The sequence below is a fragment of the Pezoporus wallicus genome, unplaced genomic scaffold (genome assembly GCF_028554395.1).
Source record: "Pezoporus wallicus isolate ANWC-B61680 ecotype Strahan unplaced genomic scaffold, APGP_CSIRO_Pwel_v1 contig_5863, whole genome shotgun sequence".
Classification (NCBI taxonomy): Eukaryota; Metazoa; Chordata; class Aves; order Psittaciformes; family Psittacidae; genus Pezoporus; species Pezoporus wallicus.
The window spans coordinates 401,102-422,460 of NW_026635152.1; the positions used below are offsets into that span (position 1 = coordinate 401,102).

Consider the following 21,359-nt stretch of genomic DNA (forward strand, 5'->3'; position numbering starts at 1 on the left):
AGAGAGGGGGCAGAGGACAGGAGGGACACCAGAACAGGGGACTGGCTCTGCTTGGAGGTGCTTTTGTGGCTGCATCCCAAAATCGGCCCAGGCAGCATGTCCAGTCCCTAGGCTCTGCATGGGCTGAGCATCCCCAGGGTACAAGAGGGATGCAGAGGGGCGGAGGTTGGGATTTGAGGGGGTGGCATGGTACAGGGTGGCAGGAGGCTGGCAGGGGGACGAGGAGCCTGCGATGGGCAGGTCTGGCTGGGTTTCTTGTGGAGTGAAGGCAGCGGGAGGTGCAGGACTGGGTTGAGGGGTGCTGGAGCCAGGGGTGATGGGACTGGGGGGGGTTTAGGCTTGATGCTGCCAGGTGTAGAGAGCAGGGACAGCCCCAGAGCTTTGGAAAGGGCCTTGGCTGCCATTGTGGTGCCACGTTCCGTGAGATGCGGGGACTTCAACCTCTCGCTGCTGAAAGAAGCCACTCGGTGGTGGGCCTGGATGGAGCAGGGACAGCAGAGCATGGGGGAAGGAGAGAGGGAAAAATCCAGGGAAAGGCATGGGCACCCCATCCCAGGGCTGTGCCGGGGCTGCCCGGCCGAGTTCTCATATGTAGCATGCTTCTTTGTTGTTTCGTGGTTCTTTTTCTTTCTTCCATTTCACTCACTGACCTAAAAACTCTGGGAATGAAAACTCAGCACTTCCCCACCATAGAACACAGGCGTGCGCTGCTCCCGGCTCTGCTGGGGGACAAAGCTCTTCATGAACTGGACTGGTCTGTGCCTCCATCCCTGCCTTCATCCCTGCACCCTCCATCCCGGGGTGCCCACCCGCACCCCCCGCACACGCTGCCTGGTACCCAGAGACACTTTCTCATCCCCCCCCATCCCCTCTGTTCTCCTCCAGTGTATTTATGAATTTCACATGAAGTACTGTTTTATTTTTTTAACGACTTTGTAAAGCTTACCAGGGTTACAATCACCATTTTTAGAGCTGTGTCAGTCCACAATGTTAAAAAAAAAATCCTTTTTTTTAATGTATTATATTTTTTGTGTATTTTTTTTTAATCCAGCTGTGATGGGTTGTATCATATATTTGTTGTGTTTACTGTATCTGTCCAACTTCAAAGAGAGGAGACTGTGGAGCTCTGAGAAAACTACAGTCTGCTGAAAAGAAAACCATTAAAATTATTTGTTCATGGGTTGGCTCAAGTGGTTCTGAAGTTCATATTGGTTTATTTCTTGTGGTTTTCTTCCACCAGACAGGACCATGAGGGTTGCTGCAGCCCATGAAACCCCTTGGCTGGGTCGCGCTTCACCCTGGACCACAGTTCTGGGCATTGCAACACCACATCCAACAGCATTTTGCTGTGGTTGCATCACCAGGGGTGGTTTTGTAGGGAAGGTGACTGCTGGATTAGCCCACCCTGGGGCAAACGCTCCACAGCATCACTGGGTTCATGGACACATATTTTAGGGGGTCACATCCTTGCCCACACTGGCATCAGGTGACAGAGGACTGAGTCTGACCAACCACTGAGAAATGCAGCCCAAAGGGCCAACCATATCCTGGGCTTCATCCATGGCAGTGTTCAAGGCCGGGTTGGACACAGGGGCTTGGAGCAAGCTGCTCTATGGAAGGTGTCCCTGCCTGTGGCAGGGGTTGGAGCTGGAGGAGCTTTAAGGTCCCTTCCAACACAAACCAGGCTGGGATTCTGTGATTTCCTCAAGCCTCCAGAGACCTCTGAAAGTCATCCCATCAAAGAGCAGTAAGGGGAAACTGCTTGGCTTGGGCAGTGCTGCTGCTGCATCAGATAATGACTGGTCCTTGGCTTGGGTGAGAAATGACCTGGGGAAACTACCCATCCCAGAGCACAGCGGCTCTTTGCTGTCACTTGAAGCACCACAGGGCCTGTGCAGTGTGTGGTGTTTGCCAGGTCATCTGTCCCTGGGGGGGAATTCACCTCCTTCCATGATTCTGTGGTTAAGGCATCCAAGAGACTTATTTCTAACCAGGCTCCCTGTGGAGCTAATCCAGCCTGAGCCATAGGCTGGGAATGGCAACAGAACACACAGGCAGGATCGAGAGAGACCCTGACAGCAGAGTCAGGCTCACCAGCACCCCGTGCATAGCCCCTGCTTGAGAGCATCAGCGCTCCGGGAACAGGCTGTAGGACGTGCATGCAGTGCCATCATAAGGGCTGTAAAGGAGGAGGCAGGGGAAGAGGAAAGCTGCTCAAATACTGGGCACTGCCGCCTTTCCCATGAGCCCATGGACAGGACCTGCTCCCTCCAGGACACGAGTAGGGAGCGGAGAGCAGGAGAAGGGGCGGGGAGGGGAAGGGAGAGATGCCCGGAGGGCTGCGGGATGCTCCCGAGTTAGACCTGGGACCCGGGTGCTAACGAGAGAGGATGTCAACGACATCACGGCGGATCCCACAGGCCTCCGAGAAGATGCTGCGATGGGCGCCCGAACTGCCAGGAGCTGCGCGGGCTGCTCTGGGGAGGCGCGCAGCAGCGCAGCCGCCGTTACCGCTGCTATCCCCCAGTGCGCCTCCCAACGCACCCCATCAGCACCCCATCAGCACCCATCACACCCACACCCGGCCCCATTCACACCCTCCCGGCCCTGACCCGCCTCCCGGGGCGGCCCCTTTCCTTCCCCTTCCCTTTCCGTTCCGCTCCGTTCCCGTTCCGCGCTGCCTGCCGGGACGCGTAGTCCCGCGGCCTCGCACCGCTCCCGCTCGCACCAGGTCCGGTCCCAGCCCGCTCCGCGCCCGCCGATCGCTCCGCGCTCCCTCCGCTCCGCTCCGCTCCGCTCTCCCCCCGCTTGTTGCGCTGCTCCCGGCCCCTCTCCCGGCCCCGCTCCGCCTGTTGTTGCTCCCGGTCCCGATCCGCCTGTTGTTGCTCCCGGTCCCGCTCCGCCTGTTCTTGCTCCCGGCCCCGCTCCGCCTGTTGTTGCTCCCGGTCCCGATCCGCCTGTTCTTGCTCCCGGTCCCGCTCCGCCTGTTGTTGCTCCCGGCCCCGCTCCGCCTGTTGTTGCTCCCGGTCCCGCTCCGCCTGTTGTTGCTCTCGGCCCCGCTCCGCCTGTTGTTGCTCTCGGCCCCGCTCCGCCTGTTGTTGCTCCCGGTCCCGCTCCGCCTGTTGTTGCTCCCGGCCCCGCTCCGCCTGTTGTTGCTCCCGGTCCCGCTCCGCCTGTTGTTGCTCTCGGCCCCGCTCCGCCTGTTGTTGCTCCCGGTCCCGATCCGCCTGTTGTTGCTCCCGGTCCCGATCCGCCTGTTGTTGGTCCCGGCCCCGCTCCGCCTGTTGCTCCACAACCCCATCACCGTTCCACGCCCGGTCCCGTGGGGAGCTGGGTGGGGGAAGCGTCCCCGGGGGTATTACCGGTAATACCGGCGGGTACCGCACTGCATGGGGACGAGATGAGCCGCCCGGTGACCCGCCGGGGCAGGCAGAGCCCGGCTGCCCGCACCCGTCACCCTGGAGCCCCGGGTTACTTTCCTGAGGCTTCTAAGCGGGCAGCGCTGGGGCTGCTCCGGGAGCTGCAGGGTCCTCCCGGGGCTTGGGGTGTCCGAAAGTGTCCATGGGCTCCCCAAGCGCGGAGGGGGGGTGGGTGTCCCGTGCCCGTGCCAAGCAGATTCACTTTGAAACTGGAGTTAAAGTTCCAGGGCTTGAGCCCTGAACCCCATCCCTGACTCACTGGTGTCCTCGAGCGTGGGATGCAGGAGTCACCCATCTTGTTCGGGTGCATGGGTCCCTGTTTAGGGGCAGGTTGGGGTTTGGGATGGCCTTTGCAGGTGGGAGAGGAGGGGACGGCCTGGGCCAGGCTGGAGCACCCCGGGTGCTCCTTTATCCCAGCCTGGCTCCCCAGATCTGAGCCGTTCTCTGTGCCAGCTCCCCGGGGCTGTCACCCCAACCTCATCCCTACAGGACCCCCTCTGTCCTGGCGAGCAATGGAGGGAGATTCCACCCTGCAGCTCCGTGTCTTTGACCTCAACTGCTGGTGAGTCCAGGGGCTCGCTGGGGTGGGGATAGGGACACCTGCACTGGTAGATGGGTCCCAACCTTTGTGTCCCCTTTGTTTCAGGCTCACACTGCTCTCCCAGCCCTGCACTTGTCAGGGTTGTGCTCCCATCCCCTCTGTGCCTGCTCCTCCCAGAAAAATGCCCCCCTTCATCCCCCAACCAGGGATGAGCTGCCTTGATCCTGCGGACAGGAAAAGCTGTCCCCAGTGAGCCTCCTTGTACATCCCTCTTGTCCCCATGTTCCCCAGTGGCCCTTGCCCCCTCCCCTCTCCGTCTGCCTCCTGCCCATTGCAGTCCTGGAGCCCTCACTCCCCCATTTCAGGTGCTGGCAGCCCACATCACCCCCTGTCCCCCCGTGTCCCCCCCCAAGCTGTGACCACCCCTTCTCTCCATCAGGGCCATCCGCTACCTGAGCAAACGGCGGCAGGAGCGCGTGCGGCTCATCGGGGACGTGCTGCGTCAGGAGCGCTTCGACCTGGTCCTTCTGCAGGAGGTGAGAGCAGCCCGTGAGCTGAATGCGCCTGTTGTCAGCCCCGCGCTGTGACACGAGTTGCGCCCGTTCTCAGCCTGAAACGAATGTGCCCCTTCTCGGCCCATCCTGCTGTTCTCCAGGTGTGGAGTGAGCAGGACTACAGTGAGCTGAAGGCGAAGCTGGGAGGCTGCTACCCCTTCTCCCATTACTTCCGGAGGTGAGAGGGGCCAAGCTCAGGGCTGCCTGTGGGGCTGTGACACGTCCTTGGTGTTTGCAGCATGGAGACACCAGTGCAGGTGCTGTAGGTCACCTCTGTCCCCATGTGGAGAGTGGGGTGCTCACGGGAGCACAGTGGGACCCTGGAGTCTGAGGAGCCCCTTGGCTTGGGGCTGGCAGGAGGTGGTGGTGGGGGCACCATATACTTGTGGTTAAGCCAACCATATACTGGGCTGCACCAAAACAAGTTTAACCATCAGGGCGAGGGATGTGATCCTGCCCTTCTGCTCTGCTCTCATGAGACTGCACTTGCAGCACTGTGTTCAGTGCCAGTGTCCCCAACATAAGAAGGACATGGAGCTGTTTGAGCAAGTCCAGAGGAGGCCACGAGGATGCTCAGGGGCTGGAGCACCTCCTGTACAGAGCCAGGCTGAGAACACTGGGGCTGTTCAGCCTGGGGAAGAGAAGCTGCGTGGAGACCTCAGAGCAGCTTCCAGTGTCTGAAGGGGGCTACAAGGCTGCTGGAGAGGGACTCTTCATCAGGGACTGCAGTGATAGGACAGGGGGTGATGGGTTCAAACTGAAACAGGGGAAGTTCAGGTTAGATCTAAGGCAGAAGCTCTTCCCTGTGAGGGTGTTGAGGTGCTGGCACAGGGTGCCCAGAGAAGCTGTGGCTGCCCCATCCCTGGCAGTGTTCAAGGCCAGGTTGGACACAGGGGCTTGGAGCAAGCTGCTCTAGTGGAAGGGGTCCCTGCCCGTGGGCAGGGGTTGGAGCTGGAGGAGCTTTAAGGTCCCTTCAACCCAAACCAGGCTGGGGTTCTGTGTCTACACTTCTCACTGTGCTTTTTCCCCCCTGCAGTGGGGTGATCGGCAGCGGCCTCTGCGTCTTCTCCAGGTTCACCATCCTGGACACCCTCCTCTACCAGTACTCACTGAATGGGTACCCCTACATGGTGAGTGGGGTGGGGGACGTGTGGCATCACGGTTCCTGGCCCCATGGAGCCTCGCCAGCCCCCCAACCTGTGCCGCTTCTCCTCTGGCAGCTCCAGCACGGGGACTGGTTCTGCGGCAAGTCCGTCGGCCTTGTCATCATTAAGATCTCTGGGATCATCTTCAATGTCTATGTCACCCATGTGAGTGCCCTGGGGAAGGACCTGGCACTGGGGGGACAATGGGGAAGAGGGGGATGAGTGGCTGTACCCCCCCTTTGCTGTCCCCTTGCTTTAACCACTGCTCTGCACCGTATCTCATGGGACTATGTACTGATGTAATGAAATACTGCTTTGGAGAGGGGCAGAGACCCCTAACCTGGCTGAGCATCCCAGGCTGTCCCCAGGGGGGTGAGATGAAGACAGAGGGGTTATCCAGACCCCAAAGGGACCATCTAGAGGGGCTGGGTAGGTGTGCAGGGAGCCAAGGAGCAAGGAAGGTGCCAGCATGGGGGTCATGGCCACTTTGCCCCCCACCCTCACCAGCTACATGCGGAATACTGCCGGGAGAAGGACGCCTACCTGCCCCACCGCCTGGTGCAGGCCTGGGAGCTGGCCCAATTCATCCGGTGAGCAGCTGTGGGGTGTCCCAGTCCCACGGGGTTCCCCATTGCAGGTCCCCGGGCTGTGTGTGGTCACCCCTGTGCCTGGGGCTTGCACTGCAGAGAGCTTCCATTTGCATCAAGTCCCAGTCAGGAGTAAGGCTGGGGAACGCTGGGGAGGGCCCCAGTCACCCCAGTCCGGTGTGGGGCAGGGGTTTAGCTGTCTCCATCCCCACAGACACACCTCAAAGGCAGCTGATGTGGTGCTGCTGGGGGGAGACCTGAACATGCACCCTGAGGACGTGGGCATCCGGCTGCTGCGTGGCTGGACGGGGCTGCAGGATGCCTTTGCTGAGGCCAAGCACTTTGAGGTGAGCAGCAGGGGGGAAGCAGGGTCCTGGGGTGCACTGAGAGCCACCCACCCACCCAAGTGCTTCATCTCAGGGCTGTAAGGATGGCTGCACCCTCATCCCCAACAACTGCTTCACCATCAAGACAGAGCTGCTGCCCTTCCCGCTCGGCATTCGCATTGACTACATCCTCTACAAGGTAATGGGGGTCCCTTGGCCATCAGTTGGGACTAGCAGGGGGGAGAAAGCATCATGACCCCCCTATCAACTCACCCAGGCCATCTCCAGCTTCATGGTAAAGTGTGAAGAGCTGAAGACCACGACGGGGTCAGCTCCAGGCAGGGACATCCCCTTCTCAGACCATGAAGCTGTGATGGCAACGCTGCACATCAGGAGGCAGCGAGAGGCTGCGAGTGCCACCCTCAGCACAGCTGGTAAGGTGGGGGTGCTGCCAGGGTCCTCCATGTGCTGTGGAATAGGGGCTGGTGGATGGGCTGATGGAGCTGGATGAAGCAGCCAGAGGAGGCCACGAGGATGCTCAGGGGCTGGAGCACCTCCTGTATGGAGCCAGGCTGAGAACATTGGGGCTGTTCAGGATGGAGAAGAGAAGCTGCAGGGAGACCTCAGAGCAGCTTCCAGTGTCTGAAGTGGGCTCCAAGGATGCTGGAGAGGGACTCTTCATCAGGGACTGCAGTGATAGGACAGGGGGTGATGGGTTCAGACTGAAACAGGGGAAGTTCAGGTTGGATCTAAGGCAGAAGCTCTTCCCTGTGAGGGTGCTGAGGCGCTGGCACAGGGTGCCCAGAGAAGCTGTGGCTGCCCCATCCCTGGCAGTGTTCAAGGGCAGGTTGGACACAGGGGCTTGGAGCAAGCTGCTCTATGGAAGGGGTCCCTGCCTGTGCAGGGTCCTTTCGAACCCAGCTCGGTCTGGGATTCTATAATTTGGATGGCGTTTTGGACGATGTTTCCCCTTGCTTAGGGCATCCCTTGGGGTGCCTGCGTGGGCAGGCAGAGCAGAGCAGTGGGAGAAAAAGGGCTATTGGGGGGGGGGGTAAAGGGCAATGGGGGATATTGGAGGGTCCTATGCTGCTGAGCCACCCCTGTCCCCCGCAGTGCCGGCACTGGTGGACGTGGTGACGGAGGCACGGACAGAGGTTGGCGTGGGGCTGCGGGCAGCGCAGCGGCAGCGCTACTCCACGGGCAGGCTGGCGGTGCTGGCATTGCTGCTGCTGCTGCTGCAGGCAGCAGCCGTGCTGGGCACGCTGGCGGGGCTGGGCGGGCAGCCCTTCCCCAAGCTCTCCTTCTCCCTGCTGGCCTTCCTCGCCGTTGGCATCCTCCTCCTCGCCACTGGCCTCCACCTCTTCCACACCATCGAGGTGAAGATGCTGCAGGGCACAGAGGAGCAGATGCGGATGGCGCTGCGGGTGCTGCAGGAGCGGCCCAGCGATGGCTGAGTTGGTGCTGTGGATGTCCCACGTTGGCCCCACAGCCCCATCCTGGCCTCTTTCGGTCCCTTTTTGTAGCTGACTTCTGATTTTAGGTGAGCAGCGCTGTGGCCGGATCGGTGGCACAGGTTCACAGCCACCTCTCTGGGTGAAATTAAGGTTTTTGGGGGCAGATTCATCATGTTGGCCCCCATGGGAACCCGAGGGGTGGCAGGTTTTAATTGCTTTTTTAACACAGCCTTGTTACCTGGAGGGATCCACCAGCGTGGCCGAGAGGCTCCAGAGGCTCGGCCTGGGGTGGCCTCAGGGGCTCCTGGTGAAAGCTGGTGCTTGCTCCAGCAACCAGATTTGACTCGGGCAGAAATAAAGGTGACGTTTTAGCCCTTGGTGTTGGGCTGGGGAGGCTTTATTCAAAGGAAGGGAGAGGGTGCAGCAGGATTGTAGGGCTGGTGCAGACACAAAGTGGACAGGAGGGTGTGGGGAGGCAGGATGAGGAATGGAGAGGGGGGTGTATTGCTAACAGAGGAGCCCGCGCCCAGGACCTCCATGCTCGGCATAGCTGGTGCTTAAGCACTGTCTGGCCGTGGAGGCCGCCCCACAACAACCGTGGCATTGCCAAGCAGGAGAAACCCCAAAGGGACAAGGAGGACACAGGCCTCAGCCTCGTGTCCCTGAGCACAATCCCTTCTGGGAGCTGCTGGACAAACAGCCCTTTCCCCAGCCCTGGGGCATCACGGGGTGGGGAGGGTCTGACTGGTTTCCAGCAGTTGCTGGGGACAGCATGGATGTGGCACTCAAAAGCAGCGATGCAGAGTGGTGGGGTCAGCCCCGTCTGTCCCTGGCTCCACTTGCAGAGCCAGATGTCCCTGGAAGAGCTGGATGTCCAGTGTGGGACGGATGTCCTGGGTTAGGATGGATGTCCCAGGGTGGGATGGATATGTTGGATTAGGATGCATGTCCTCAGCACGGATGGGTGCCCCAGGGTGTCTCCCAAGGGCTACTCCTGACACTGCCTCTCGACATTTGGCATCTCCACTGCGACCTCCCTGTTGTGGCCATGGTCACATCTCCAGTGCCCAGAGCTGGACAGGTTGTGATGAGCCAGCTCTGTCCCACCAAGAACGCATCCTGAGGCAGGTTCAGCTCGAGCACGAGGGGCTCTGCTGACAAAACACTTTCCATGTCCCATCCAAGCCTCTGGGCAGCATCCTCTGGAAGAGCTGATGGCTGCAGGACCTCCTGCACTGAGACCCTGCTTCCATGCAGGGCTGCTTCCTCCTGTAGCAAACCCCAGGCAGAGCCACCACAGTCCCCGTGTCCTGTAGCCTCCCGCACATCTTGTTCTCAAGCAAGCTCAAGGCAAAGGCAATCCAGCCAAGCGTGGGGAAACCCTCTCTGCACCCCAAAGCCAGGGTGCTCCCCGGTGTCTCCCTACACAGGTATCCACCAATGGGTCCGGCCTCTCCATGGCAGCTTTGGCAAGCAGGGAGCTGGATTCACCACAGCACCTCAGGCGCCACCTCCAGAGGTGATGCTCAGCCACGCTGGGGGGACACCTCTTGTCCCCCCCCGGGAGGAACCGGTGTGTCCTGAGGCCACACGAATCAGGGCTGCAGCTCACTGAGCCGCTTCTCCTCCTGGATGTGGATGAGGACGTTGCGCTTGTTCACCACGTCCAGCAGCTGCACCAGGATCTCCTGCTCGGCTGCGCGATCCTCAGGTGTCTTCAGGGATTCTATGAGAGCAGGAGGCTGGAGCAGGGCTAGGGGGGGCACAGCCCCATCCTGCTCCCCCCACCAGGCACAGGAACCCCACAGCTCACCCTCCTTGTTCATGTAGCCCCGGAGCTTCTGGTCAAGCTGGCACTGCTGCTCCTCCAGCTTCAGCTCCTGCACGCTGCAGGGAGGGAAGGGGGATGCTGGGCTCAGGGGGCTCGGGTGAGCTGAGCCCCCCATGCCAACCCGGAGCATCCTCCCCAAGCCTTACGCGATCATGAGGTCTGACTCCTCAGACATCAGGCTGTTCTTCTTCTGGACCAGGTACAGCAGCTGGTTCATCCACTGCGTCTTCTGGTCGGCCGGGGTGCCTGTGGGGCAGGGAGGTTGTGAGTGGGGCGCAGACCCCCTCGTTATGGTGGTCGTGGCACCCCATCCACCCTAGATTTACCACCCTCATCCCGGAGTAACTTCTCGAGCTTGATGCCCTGCTGCTCCAGCTCCCGGAATGTCACCTCGATCTCCTCCAGCCGCCTCTGGATGGCCTGCAAAGCGAGGGCAGTAATCACCCATGGGTGGGCATCCATGGGATGGAGGGGATGGGGACCCGGCTCTGCCCCATGGGTCCCCATGGAGCTACCTGGGCTTTGCAGAACCTCTTCATCTGGGCTTCCCTGTCCCGGCGGGTCAGGGTGCGCTTCCAGGTGGGGTATTTCTCCTCTTCCCCCAGGTCCAGGCCCTGTGAGGGACAGTGGCATGGGCAGGGGTCAGTCATTGCCCCAGCAGCTGTGTCAGAGCCTGACCCAATGGCTCTGTGAGAGAAGGTGCCAACAAGCGCCCCAGCACTGCCTGGGCTGGTGTGGCCACTGCTATTAGGGAAAGCACTCACCGACTCCACCCTGATGCCAAGGTTCGTGCCTTCCTCCTCCTCTTCCTCCTCACTCTCACTCTCCTCCAAAACTGCCCCAAGAAAAGAACCGTTTTGGACCATTTTGGAGTAGTGGAGGGACCCATAGCCCTGCTCAGAGACTCCAGCTTGTAGCCACCTACCTTCCTCCATGGCCATTTCCTCCTCCTCCTCCTCCTCCTCCTCCCAGGCATCTTGTCCTGGCCACTGAGCAGGGAGGGCCTCGGGTGCTGCTTGGAGCCACAGACGAGCTGGCTTCGGTGGTGGCTCAGGCTCTGCTTCACTGGTGAGGTTCAGCGTGGACAGCTTGAGCTTCTCCAGTGGTGTGAGGACGATCTTCCTCCTGCTGCCAGCCTCCTCACCCTCCTCTGCCACCCGTCTGGGCTCCGCGCTGGTACCCTCATCCTCTCTCACATCCTGCTTGGGCTGTGCCAGCAGCTGCTCCTGCTGCTCCATGTCACCAGCATCATCCACAGCGTCCTCCACTGCCCCTCGCTCTTCCTCTAGCCGTGGCGTTGCTGGTGGGGGCTGCAGGGGACCTGGTGGTACGCCGTCCTTGGGGGACACACATGGGCTCCCAGCATCCGAGGCCATGCAAGCAGCATCCTACAGCAGAGGGGTCACGCAGCACAGGAGCATCCCCCTCCACCCCCCTCCACCTTCCCCCTTTTCCATGGGGATTTACAGCAACTTACCCCGTCAGGCAGCACCGGGGGCTCATCCTGGGCCGGATCCATGCCGGTTGGATTGGGGTAATGAAGCGAGCAGTAAAAATGACCTGGAGGGGGGGGGAACCCCAAACCCATGCGATGACCTGGCTGCTGGAGAAGCCTTCCCCTGAGCATCCCCTCTCCGCCGCCCCCTCACCGTGCTGCTCATCGCAGGCGTAGTCGCCCAGGCGCAGGGTGGCCCCGCACTGCCGGCACTGGAAGCACCCGCGGTGGAAGAAGCGTCCCTCGGCGCTGGCTCGCTCCAGGATGTAGACGCGGCGGCCGCAGAAGTAGCAGGCGTCGCTGCTGTCCCCGCGGGCGGCCGCTGGCTGCGGGCACACAGGACAGGCTGCGGGGGCACTGGGGGTGCTGGCGCCCACCCTGCCCCCCGGCTCTGCCCGCAGCCTAGAGGGGTTGGGGGGGGCTCTCCGCGGGGTGCTCAGGTTTGCTGGCACCAGCAAGGGAGTGGCAAAGACTTGGCTCTGGAAAACCAGTTGGGTCAGGAAAGAGGCAGGGAGGAGCCGGGAGCATGTGGGTGTTCGCTTGCACAGCTCCAGTCCCAGCCCTTGGCTCAGCCCCACCGGTGCTCCCCCAAGCGCCCACCCAACCTAAAGCTGGATCCCCCCCATCACAAGGACCAACCTGTCCTGGGTCCATGGTGGTGGTTTGTGGCGGCTCATGGGCGTCATCCAGCATGTCTCCATCCAGCCCTGTGTCCAGCTAGAGCAACCCAAGGGAGGGTCAGTCCACACTGCTCCCCAGGACCACTGTGCCCTGAGGCACAGCATCCCTCTGCTGACCCACCTCAGCATCCCTGCGGCTCCTCTTGGCCTCAGCATCCTTCTGGGCACTGTCCTGCAAACAGGATAGCTAGGATGGGGAAGGGGGCATGGTTTTGGGGTGTCACAAGGGTCTGGATGGGGATCCCTCACCTGGCCACGCTTGTGTGTCAGGCTCCGGCTCTTCTGCTGCTTGCTGAGGAAGAGGATGGCTCCTCGTGTACCAAGTGGAAACAGCGACTTCTTGGTGACCTCCTCTGCCTCTGCACAGAGGGGACACAGCCATGGGACCCAACTTACAAAGCAAGGGGCACCCAGAGAGCCCCAGTGGGGCATCAGGACAGGATAAATCACCCCAAAATTCATACCTGGAGAGGTCTTGAAAGCTTCATAGAACTGGCTGAGGTAGGTGATGAGCCCCAGGCGGTCGGGCTCTGCCATGGTGGCCATCTCAATGCTGGAGAGGACAGGCTGGATGCCCAGCTCCTGTTCTGCCACGTCCAGCATCATCTGGTGGTTCCGGATGGGATCCCGGGGGTCCACAGACTCAAAGTGCCTGCAGGGAGACACGGGTGGCATCAGGGTGTGCTCTGCAGCTTGGGGGGTACCCGGTGGGGGTCCCAACACTCACACCAGGTCGGGGCGGAAGCGGTGGATGAGGGCGCAGAGGGCCAAGCCGCTGGTCCAGGAGGTGGTGAAGTTGGTCACCTCCACACCGCGGTACCCAGCCGTGCTGGCCTGGCACCAGCTCAGCAGGTCTTCATAGGCACCTCTGGAGACCACTGGGGAGGCAGCACACGTATCCCCACCCCAAAGAGGCAGGGGGCACCCCCATCCCGCTCCGCAATCCAGCATCAGTGCTTTAGTGGGGAAGGGGTCTCATGGGAGTGACACAAGATGCCCGCCATGCAACCACACCCCCCCCCCAAGGCTCAATAAATGGGTTGACAAAGCATCTGTCAGTATTTCTTAGCTCAACACCAGTGCAGGCCAGAAGGAGACAACAACCTCCCCCCTGAACAGCAGCTGCAGCTGTGTCCCCACAGGGCACATGGGCAGGGGGAATGGAAACCAGCAGTGCCACCGGGATGGAAACGCAGCTGGTGCTGGGAGGAGCGTGGTGGGCAGATGGACACGAGCCAGGGAAAAGAAGGATGGGGAGGAAAATCAGGACAGGAGCTGCTCTGGCTTGGGCTGCTGGGAGGAATGGGGGGTCCTGGCACTGGGGGGGCCGGGGCAGGACCAGCTGCTCCTACCAGTGCTGAGTCTGTTGTCACTCTTCCTCTTGTGGTCCACCTCCACCGTGCCCACGAGGTAGAGGTCCCGGACCTGCAGATGGGGACACACCAGTGGTGGGTCACTACCTGCACAGAGCCAGTGGCACCTTGCAGAGAGCTGAGTCCAGCAAGGGGACACCCAAACACCCCAAACTCCCCAGAACCACCTGCATCCACAATGTGCAATGCATTAAATGCACTGGGGACCACCACCTTCAGCTTCACACCCTTCTGGGACAGGAGACCGTGCAAGTTGGTGTCACCCTGACCACTGGGGAGGCTGGGCTGGGTGGCTGCCCCATGGCAGGACCTGGGCTGGGTACCTGGTTGGCTTTGATGGCCTGCAGGTTGATGTTGGGGTAGCGTGTGGCCGGGTCGATGCTGTACTGGCTGATGTTCTTGTTGGTGTTGTCCGGGGAGGTCTGGGAGAGGTGCTGGTAGACGCTCTCCCTGGGTGGAAGGGGCAGGGCTGGGGTCAGTGCTCATCCCCACTCGCTGCGGGTCCAGCCCAACAGGACGGGGACATTCACCTCTCAGCCAGCACCTCCAGTGGGGGGGTCCCGGCTGCCCATCGCCGCACCATCCATGCCGCATCGAAGGCGGCAAGGAAGCCCCGGGCCACGCCGGTGCCCAGTGGCCAGAAAGGCTGTGAAGGGAAAGGCAGAGATGGAGCTGGAGCAGCACGGCCGGTCGGGACGGTTGGGAAGAGACTGGGAGCTGCCAGGCTTGGCTGGGGATGAAAGCAGGGAGAGGCAGAACGCACAGCGAGGACGGTGTCCGTGCCCTCCCCAGCCAGTGCGGCTGCGTCTGGAGAGGAGTTGGGCTGCTCCTCCACCCTGAACCCATCCCAGATCCCTGGTGGGGCCAGGGAAGGTGTAACCCCACCAGAGCATCCTGATACTGGGACTTGGGGATGGGCAGACGGGGCAAGAAGTACTTAGGGATGGGGAATATATTACAACCAACACATCTTGCAGGGAAAAGGGAAACTGAGGGACATGGTGCTGCAAGGGGGACCCTCACCTCCACCAAGCAGTCGCCCACCAGCCCAAGGAGCAGGCGGACCCCGTTGTGCTCCCGCACCAGCGCCGCGTTCTCTGAGCGTGTCATGCAGGTGAAATCAAACATGTCAACATCCGGCAGGCCCCGGTGGTTGAGGGCAAACTCCAGCTGGGGAAGGCAGTAGTTGGTGGAGAAGTTGGCAGCTTCTTTGGCATAGCTGAGGAGGGCGTCCCGGTTCACGTTCTCCGGGGAGAGGAGGCTCTCGATGTCCGCTTTGTCCTGCGAGGATGGGGTGAAGCTGGCTGGGACGTGGGAGGTGGCGTCTGCCCCCCAGCCTGAGTGCAGCCCGTTCTAGGGTGATGCTCTGCCACTGAGCCTGGGGTTGTGAGCCCTACAGAAGGATTCTTCCCCTGGCACAGGCTGCCAAAGCCCTCAGCATCCCAGGGGTGCGGGGTCAAACCAGCACCCATGATCTGCATCCTACCCTCCATCACTATGGGAGCCCAGGGCTGGATCCTGCCCTTCTCACCTGGAGGATGACCCCCTTCTTGAGCAGGCTCTGCTTCTTGGCCGTCATGACAAAATAGTGAGTGTCATCCTTGTAGTAGACAATATTTTCCAGGTCGATGCCTGGGAATGAGGAAGGACCTTTGCTGAGCCATGGGACAGAGCCACAGGGAGCCCCCACACTGAGCTCAGCCACTAAATGTCCCCTGCTATGAAGTACCATGCAGGGACACGCATCCAGGGGACACAATCACAGAATCAACTAGGTTGGAAAAGACCTTTAAGACATCCCAGGGCTGAGCCTCCAATTGCACCAGGAGGGGACAGGGACCCCCGGCACCCCCCATGCCGGGGCTGGGACCACGGACCTGTTTTGTTGTAGAGGTTTTGGAAGAACTTCTGGTTGTAGATTCGGGCCACGCCGCTGATCTCGGCCACCTCCACCTCGGCCCGGCTGTGGCGGTTGATGAAGTTGGTGGTGATGCCAATGGCCAGCTTGCCCCTCATCTCCTTCCGCTTGAACCCTGCGGGATAGGATTGATGTGAGCCCCCACCCAAGCCCCCTGTACCGATCCCATGGGTGCAGGGACCCGCTGCTGTCACCTTCAGGGACAAATTTGCCTCCACCGGCTGAGATGAGGACGTCGAACTCGTAGTGGCTGAGGGGAGAGGAGCTGGGCTGCAGCACAGCGCGCCAGCCTGCGGGGAGAGCGGCCGTCACGAGTGTGCTGCCTCTCAACTGGGACGTGCTCCAGGGCAAGGGGGAGAGGGTTGCATCTCATCCCCCTGCAAAAAGGCACGTCCTGGACTAGCAGAGGGCTCGGGGGGGCTCAGAGCAGCCACCCACATCCCTGTCCTTGTCCCCAGAGATGCCACAGTGATACCTTACCCTGTCCACCCGCTTTGCCCACTGGGGGGATGAGACCGTTGAACTGCACGTTGATGTGCACCTCCACCCCCAGGAGCAGAGCCACCTTCAGCAGGATCAGCTGGAGCTGCCGGATACCTGGGATGGGAGCAGGGACACTCAGGGCTGCAGCCCTGGTCCTTGTGGGGACAACGGGGGGACATGGAGGGTGCAGAGCTTGGCTCCCCCTTAAAGACTCACTGATGTGGTCCAGTGTGCCGGTGCAGAAGTGTCCATAGAACTTCTTGGCGCCCAGTGCCCGCAGGTCGTGGATGGTGAAGGGCCAGAGGTGCAGGACGTTGTTGCGGGAGAAGGAATCCCGCTTCTCCAGCAGCACCACGCGGGCACCCAGCAGGGCCAGCTCGATGGCCACCCGCAGCCCACAGGGGCCGGCCCCCACCACCAGGCACTGCCAAGGGGATGGGTGGCGTGAAGGGGACGGGCACCCCACAGACAGCAGGAGTATGGCAGCGTCTCCCTCCTTCCCCAGGCCAGGATCTGGCTCTCTCAGGTAGTCCCCTTGTCCCCTGGGCTGCATGCACTGCTTCTCTCTGCAAAATGGGGGGTCCTGTGGGGAGCCCCTCTCTTCTCTGGCTGCCTGAACCTTGCCTTTACCCGGGGCAGCAATTCATAGTGCTCAGTGAGATAAAGCACAGCCCAGAATGGGCAGATCTCACCAGCAACAGGCTCAAAACCAGGACTTGGGTTCCATCTCCTGCATAAGGCTGGGGGGATGATGGGGCACCAGCACTGGCGACAAAAGCTATCAGCTCTTGGACAGAAATAGGATGCCCAAGCCCCAGGGAAGCTCCTGTCCTCCAAAAAGGGCTTGGCAGGTCCCTTTGCCCCTTTGCAGCCTCCCATGAGGTGTCCCCAGTGAGGAGCAGCCAGGAGGAGGAAGGACGCTGTTGGCTGGGTGGCACTGAGGTGACATCATGCCATGGGGAGAGGAGCGGTGCTAATTAACACCCTGTCCCATTAAACCCCATCAACCCCATGCCGCATCCTCCCGGGGTGGGGGCCAGGGTGCCCCAAATGATGCTCTCACCCTGACGACAAGGACACAGAGCAAGGAGGGACCCAAACCCTGCACTCCATATGCCCGGTACCTTGGTGCTGGCACAGGCTGTGCCCTGGTCGTAGTCCTTGTGCCCAGCTTTCTTATCCAGCTTGCTCCACAGGGCCTTGGCACTCCAGTAGTTGAGGGCAGCCTTGAGGCCATGGTAGAGCTGCAGCCCGCTGCCCTGCAGCCCCAGCTCCTGGCACAGCTCTCTGAAGCAGCCCAGCACCTCCCGGCACTCCCCGGCACGCAGGAACCTCTCGAAGATGCCGTGGGCTGGGTTGGCCGGAGCATTCATCCTGCTTCACCCTGCAGCCTGGCGAGGGGCAGCAGAGGTAAGCAGGGAGGGGACCCTCCTGGACCCTCATCCTCAAACCCACCCCAGTCCCATACCTGGTCTGGATGCGAGGTTTCCCACCCGGGGGTGCTCTTGGGCGGCTCTTCCTGGCAGCGGGTGTTGAAGTGTCCCCTGGGTGCTGCACCCAGCGAGCCACGGTGTCACCCTGGGCAGTGACGTCAGGGGAGGGGACGGCTGCGGTGGCAGCAAGCGGCTTCCTCCATACAGCGTGTGCCTGCAGCGGAGCGAGGTGCTTTGGAACAAACCCACCGCTTCCTTCCTCTTCACCTTCAGCCTCACCAGGGGAGGGACTGGGAGCTGGGTCCTGGGTGCTGGGACAAACCAAACGCAGCCAGACCCAGCGCTGGGGAGCAGGACTGGACCCATCCCACCAGCCTGGCTTTTTGCAACCGGAGCGGGGTGACTTTTCCCCCCATCTCTGCCTCTGCCACCCCTGGAGCAGGGCAGAAGCAGATGAGCACAGAGGAAGTATCAGTGGGGAAACCCCAAAACCCAAACCAGCATATGAACGGCTGCCAGGGAACCTGCAGGAGGAGAGGTGCAGTGCGCTCCCCATGGGTACCCCAAACCCCCTGCATCCCCGGGAGATGCACTCCTGGCCTCTCTCCTGCAACCAGCACTGCCTGCATCCCTATCCCACTCCTGTCACTGCCCCCTCAGCACCGTCCCATGCCATCCTCTATTTGCCACCCCAAGCACGAAGCACACAGCTTTGCCTTGGCCCTTGTTGCCAAGCCCCAGGGCTGGGAAAGCCTCCCCCAGCCCCACAGATCTGTGGCGCTGCCAAGGAGGAACTGGTGGAAGCCTTGGGAAGCGGGAACACTCCCACCTTTGAACCATTGCTCTTTGCCCTCTCCCGCTGGTGTTACTGGCAGGAATGAGGTGGCACCCTGAAGGATGCCAGAGAGGGAATGAGGCAGCATCTGAGCCCGGCTGCCCTCGGTGGGGTGGGGGAATGGAGGGGCTTAAGCCTGGGCTTAAATTTAGGCTGGAAAGGCCAAATTCTAGACGGGTTTCAAGTTTGGTCTCACTCCAGCAGCTTCCCTATGCCTGCAAGCGCTTTGCAAAGCACTTCTGCAGGTCACCTTCCCTCACAGGCAGGAAATCCGGGCACTTTAACCTCTTCCTTCCTGGGCAGACACATGGACAAAGCATCCAGCCGGCACGGAGCAGGAGCTGGCACCCTCTGGTCGGTCCCCAGACCAGCAGCATGGGGACAGAGGACAGGACCGATGCGTTCCCAGCAGGGCGGTGAGACCCGGACCCAGATTCCTCCTCTTCCCCCGAGGGCTCCAGCCCTTCTGGCCACACCAGGGGCACAGACTGAGCCTGGGAAACTGAGGCAGTGCTGCAAACCTCAGCCACCTCAAGGCCTCAGTTCCCACTGGACACGATGCCGGGGGCAGCACGCTTCCCAGGAAAGCTTTCCAGCCCCGGCGCTGGGCAGGGGAGCTCGGAGGAGGCAGAACAACACTCCCGGTGTTACACCGAGTTTCCTACGGAAACGATGCCTGTGCTGGCACACATCCCCTTTAGTCGGCTCACCCCCAGCGACTGTCAGCATGGACAGAACCCCAGAACCGCCCGCCCCCCGGACACTCAGTTCCTGCAGGTTTGATGCAAACAAGCAGCTTTCAAGCACCAAAGGCCAGGGATGGTGCTGAGCCAGGCTGCCTCCGGCTCTGCTCTCCCCATGGATGCCTTCTGCATTTCTTCCCTTAAAACCGCTCCTGGAAGCTGGAGGGAGGAGCTGGGGGGGGGGTAGAATTGAGCCAGCCCTGACTCAGCTCATGTTGGCTCTGGTGGGGATATCACCCAGGAATGACGCATGTGGAGCGTCCCTGGAGCAGGGACATCCCACCCTGCTTTGTAGGTCGGGGTCTCTGCTGTGTCCTTGCATGAAGAGAAGCAGTAGCCCCTTGGGAGATGGCCAGGGCGGGCTGCGCTGGGGGTGCTGGGCTGCAGGCGAGCTCATGTGTCTTCCAGGCACATGGAAATGGGGTGGGGAAGGACACGGCTCCATGCGGAGCTAATGAAAGCCGGGAGGATTTCCAGCCCCAGCTGAGCCTCTGGGAGCTGGCTCCCAGCATGGACCGGGCTGCTCTGGGTTTGGGATCCAGCCTGGAGACCCCTGGACCCCTGCTGAGCCAGGCCGGGCCCCGGGAAGCCCTTCCAGCAATCTCAGGGAGGGCCCTAAGGCCTCCAGTTCTTGAAGGGAGGGGAAAATCCCTGTGAATCCTCTGGTTTGAGCCAGGGATGTGGGTGCATGGGCAGAGGCCCCCAGCACGGAGCTGTGGGGAGGAGAGTGGAGGAGAGGGGGACAAACGAGCTACCAGCAGTAGCAAGGGCAGAGCCTGGCAGCAGGGTCACGGTGGGGGAGCTCCCCCCCCGGAAAGCAGACGCCAAAATCCCCCCTTGGAGGTGCAGCCAGCAGCAGAAGTGAGCACTTCTTGGGGCATTTTGGTGTTCCCTTTGCAGGGGATTCACAAGCCACAGTCCAGCCACATCCCAAGGAGAGACAGAGACAGCACCTGGGGGGTGCATAAACTTGCCCACCACCAGCCCCATGGGGGGAACTGCCTCTTGTAGCTGAGTTTTGGCACAAGAAGAAGTCTGCCCAGGGCCAGGCTTTGCATCCCACATCTTTGTCATGCTCCTGCTTCTCCTTCACCCACAGCTCCTGTTGTCCCCATGGGGTCTTGGGGTTGGTACTATGGATTTGGCTACCCACATGTACTGGAGTCTTCATCCACCCCAGGCACAGGACTGTGTCCCCCAGGCTCAGCCCTGGGATGGGACCAGCCCTAAACCCCCTCTTAGGACTCACTCCCGAGGCCCTTGGAGCATCCCACTGGGCAGAGGGGTGAGATGTGGGAGAAGCGCTCAGCAAAACTCTTCCCACTCCATCCCACTACGGCACTGGGAGCACTGGCAGTACTGGGAGTGGAGACGAGGAGGAGGAGTGGGGGCTGCTCTCTTTTCCTTTTGTCCCGGGGACGAGAAGCAGCGAGAATGCGGCAGGGGGACCGCCGGAAGAGACTTCGGGGATGGGGAAGTGAAGACAAAGCACTTCCCCCCCCCCCCCCCCCCCCACGCCAGAGAGCATCCCTGCTCGGCATCCCGAGCATCCCACAGCACACGGGCACGGCGGGGCTGAGCATTTCCCTTGTGTTCCCCTCCAACCAGCACCCCAAAATCACCCCTTGGCTCTGGCATCCCCCCATCACCAGTCAAGTCCCGTGGGCAGAGGGGACCGGTGGGTGGGATGCTGCCCGCGTCCGAGCTGGGGGACACGGGGATGGGGAGACAGCAGAGCCCTGACACCCCCACGCAGGGATGCTCTGCGCATCGCCACTCCTCACTCACCTCCAGAGCCTGCCGGAAAGGGAAACTGAGGCACGGCCCGGGGGCAGCGCTCGGGGCTGCTTGCAGCGGCAAAAGAAAGCAGGAAACGGGCTCCGGCTCCGCAAGCGGCTGCGGGCTGGCCCGGCCCTCCCCTCCCCTCCTCCTCCTCCTCTTCCCTCCCCCTTTCCCACCCTGTTTCCCCCCGCCGGCGGACCCGGGGGGACCCGGGCGTCTCGGCTGCTGCAGCGCGCTGCTGGTACCGGGGGGCTGGTGCTGGGGTGCTCCGGCTTTGCTGCTGCAGTTGGGGTACCACAGAGCTGGAGGCTGAGCCCACATCACCCACCCGCGAGTGGTCCCCAAGCTGCTCTGGGAGGTTTGGAGCAGCTGGATGAGGAGATGCACAGCACAACCTCTGCCTTTTGATTGTTGGGGTGTGTGTGTGTGTGTGTGTCTTTTTGTTAGTTTTAGGGTGAGAAACTAGACTTTCATAAAGGAAATACAAAGATTCAGGCGAGCAAACCAAACCACTTCACTTTCTGCCCCGGCTCTGCGCTGTAATTCCCCCCCCCTCCCCCCAGCCAAAAATAGAGACCAGGAGGGAGCTGTGGTACAGGGGGACCCGCTCGGTGACAGCCCCGCACCCCAACCAGTGGCCAGAACCACCACAGACCCCGGGGGAACTTTTGGGGTGATGGGGGGACCCGGGTGGGAATGGTCCCTGTAGGGTGAAGGTACCTTAGGGCAGAGGATGGAGCCGCTGCAGTCACTGAAGGTC

At 61.4% G+C, this 21,359-nt stretch overlaps 3 protein-coding genes across 5 annotated transcripts; 1 reads left to right on the forward strand and 2 right to left on the reverse strand.

The window, feature by feature from the left end:
- Positions 1-2,591: 2,591 nt before the first annotated feature.
- LOC130596304 (octapeptide-repeat protein T2-like) lies at positions 2,592-3,391 on the reverse strand. Its single transcript, XM_057403767.1, has 2 exons — positions 3,372-3,391; positions 2,592-3,330 (listed from the first exon to the last, which is right to left on the reverse strand). The coding sequence occupies exons 1-2, from the start codon at positions 3,389-3,391 to the stop codon at positions 2,592-2,594; spliced, it is 759 nt and encodes a 252-aa protein (XP_057259750.1).
- An 8-nt stretch (positions 3,392-3,399) lies between these two features.
- SMPD2 (sphingomyelin phosphodiesterase 2) lies at positions 3,400-8,405 on the forward strand. The gene is made up of 10 exons (XM_057404663.1): positions 3,400-3,981; positions 4,400-4,496; positions 4,616-4,692; positions 5,551-5,644; positions 5,735-5,824; positions 6,167-6,249; positions 6,461-6,593; positions 6,667-6,771; positions 6,850-7,006; positions 7,686-8,405. Exons 1-10 carry the CDS (start codon positions 3,698-3,700, stop codon positions 8,024-8,026), a joined length of 1,461 nt encoding a protein of 486 aa, XP_057260646.1. The 5' UTR covers positions 3,400-3,697; the 3' UTR covers positions 8,027-8,405.
- Positions 8,406-8,689: 284 nt separating this feature from the next.
- Positions 8,690-17,214, reverse strand: MICAL1 (microtubule associated monooxygenase, calponin and LIM domain containing 1). Of its 3 annotated transcripts, none has more exons than XM_057404279.1 (24): positions 16,931-17,214; positions 16,023-16,230; positions 15,804-15,920; positions 15,518-15,613; positions 15,283-15,438; positions 14,937-15,037; positions 14,429-14,686; positions 13,936-14,051; positions 13,729-13,855; positions 13,385-13,457; positions 12,760-12,910; positions 12,497-12,684; positions 12,282-12,391; positions 12,154-12,204; positions 11,992-12,069; positions 11,507-11,678; positions 11,335-11,417; positions 10,783-11,245; positions 10,622-10,692; positions 10,373-10,471; positions 10,187-10,277; positions 10,004-10,103; positions 9,840-9,913; positions 8,690-9,752 (listed from the first exon to the last, which is right to left on the reverse strand). In XM_057404279.1, exons 1-24 carry the CDS (start codon positions 17,177-17,179, stop codon positions 9,622-9,624), a joined length of 3,363 nt encoding a protein of 1,120 aa, XP_057260262.1. In that variant the 5' UTR covers positions 17,180-17,214; the 3' UTR covers positions 8,690-9,621. The 3 variants fall into 3 exon arrangements, with proteins under 3 accessions (XP_057260262.1, XP_057260255.1, XP_057260268.1); XM_057404272.1 differs by having other exon boundaries at positions 10,184-10,277; XM_057404285.1 differs by lacking the exon at positions 15,518-15,613 and having other exon boundaries at positions 10,184-10,277.
- Between the last annotated feature and the right edge of the window lie 4,145 nt (positions 17,215-21,359).

Bases quoted from the DNA above. Each gene is read 5' to 3' on its own strand.
- SMPD2 (XM_057404663.1), top strand. From the start codon at position 3,698: ATGCAGGAGTCACCCATCTTGTTCGGGTGCATGGGTCCCTGTTTAGGG. The intron at 3,982-4,399 runs GTGAGTCCAGGG...TCTCTCCATCAG, and splicing joins GTCTTTGACCTCAACTGCTG to GGCCATCCGCTACCTGAGCA. The intron at 6,594-6,666 runs GTGAGCAGCAGG...GCTTCATCTCAG, and splicing joins CTGAGGCCAAGCACTTTGAG to GGCTGTAAGGATGGCTGCAC.
- LOC130596304 (XM_057403767.1), bottom strand. From the start codon at position 3,391: ATGCAGTGCGGTACCCGCCG. The intron at 3,331-3,371 runs GTATTACCGGTA...TCCCCCACCCAG, and splicing joins ATGCAGTGCGGTACCCGCCG to CTCCCCACGGGACCGGGCGT.
- MICAL1 (XM_057404272.1), bottom strand. From the start codon at position 17,179: ATGAATGCTCCGGCCAACCCAGCCCACGGCATCTTCGAGAGGTTCCTG. The intron at 16,231-16,930 runs GTACCGGGCATA...TCCCCTTGGCAG, and splicing joins CAGCCTGTGCCAGCACCAAG to TGCCTGGTGGTGGGGGCCGG. The intron at 15,439-15,517 runs GTGACAGCAGCG...CCTATCCCGCAG, and splicing joins AGGCAAATTTGTCCCTGAAG to GGTTCAAGCGGAAGGAGATG.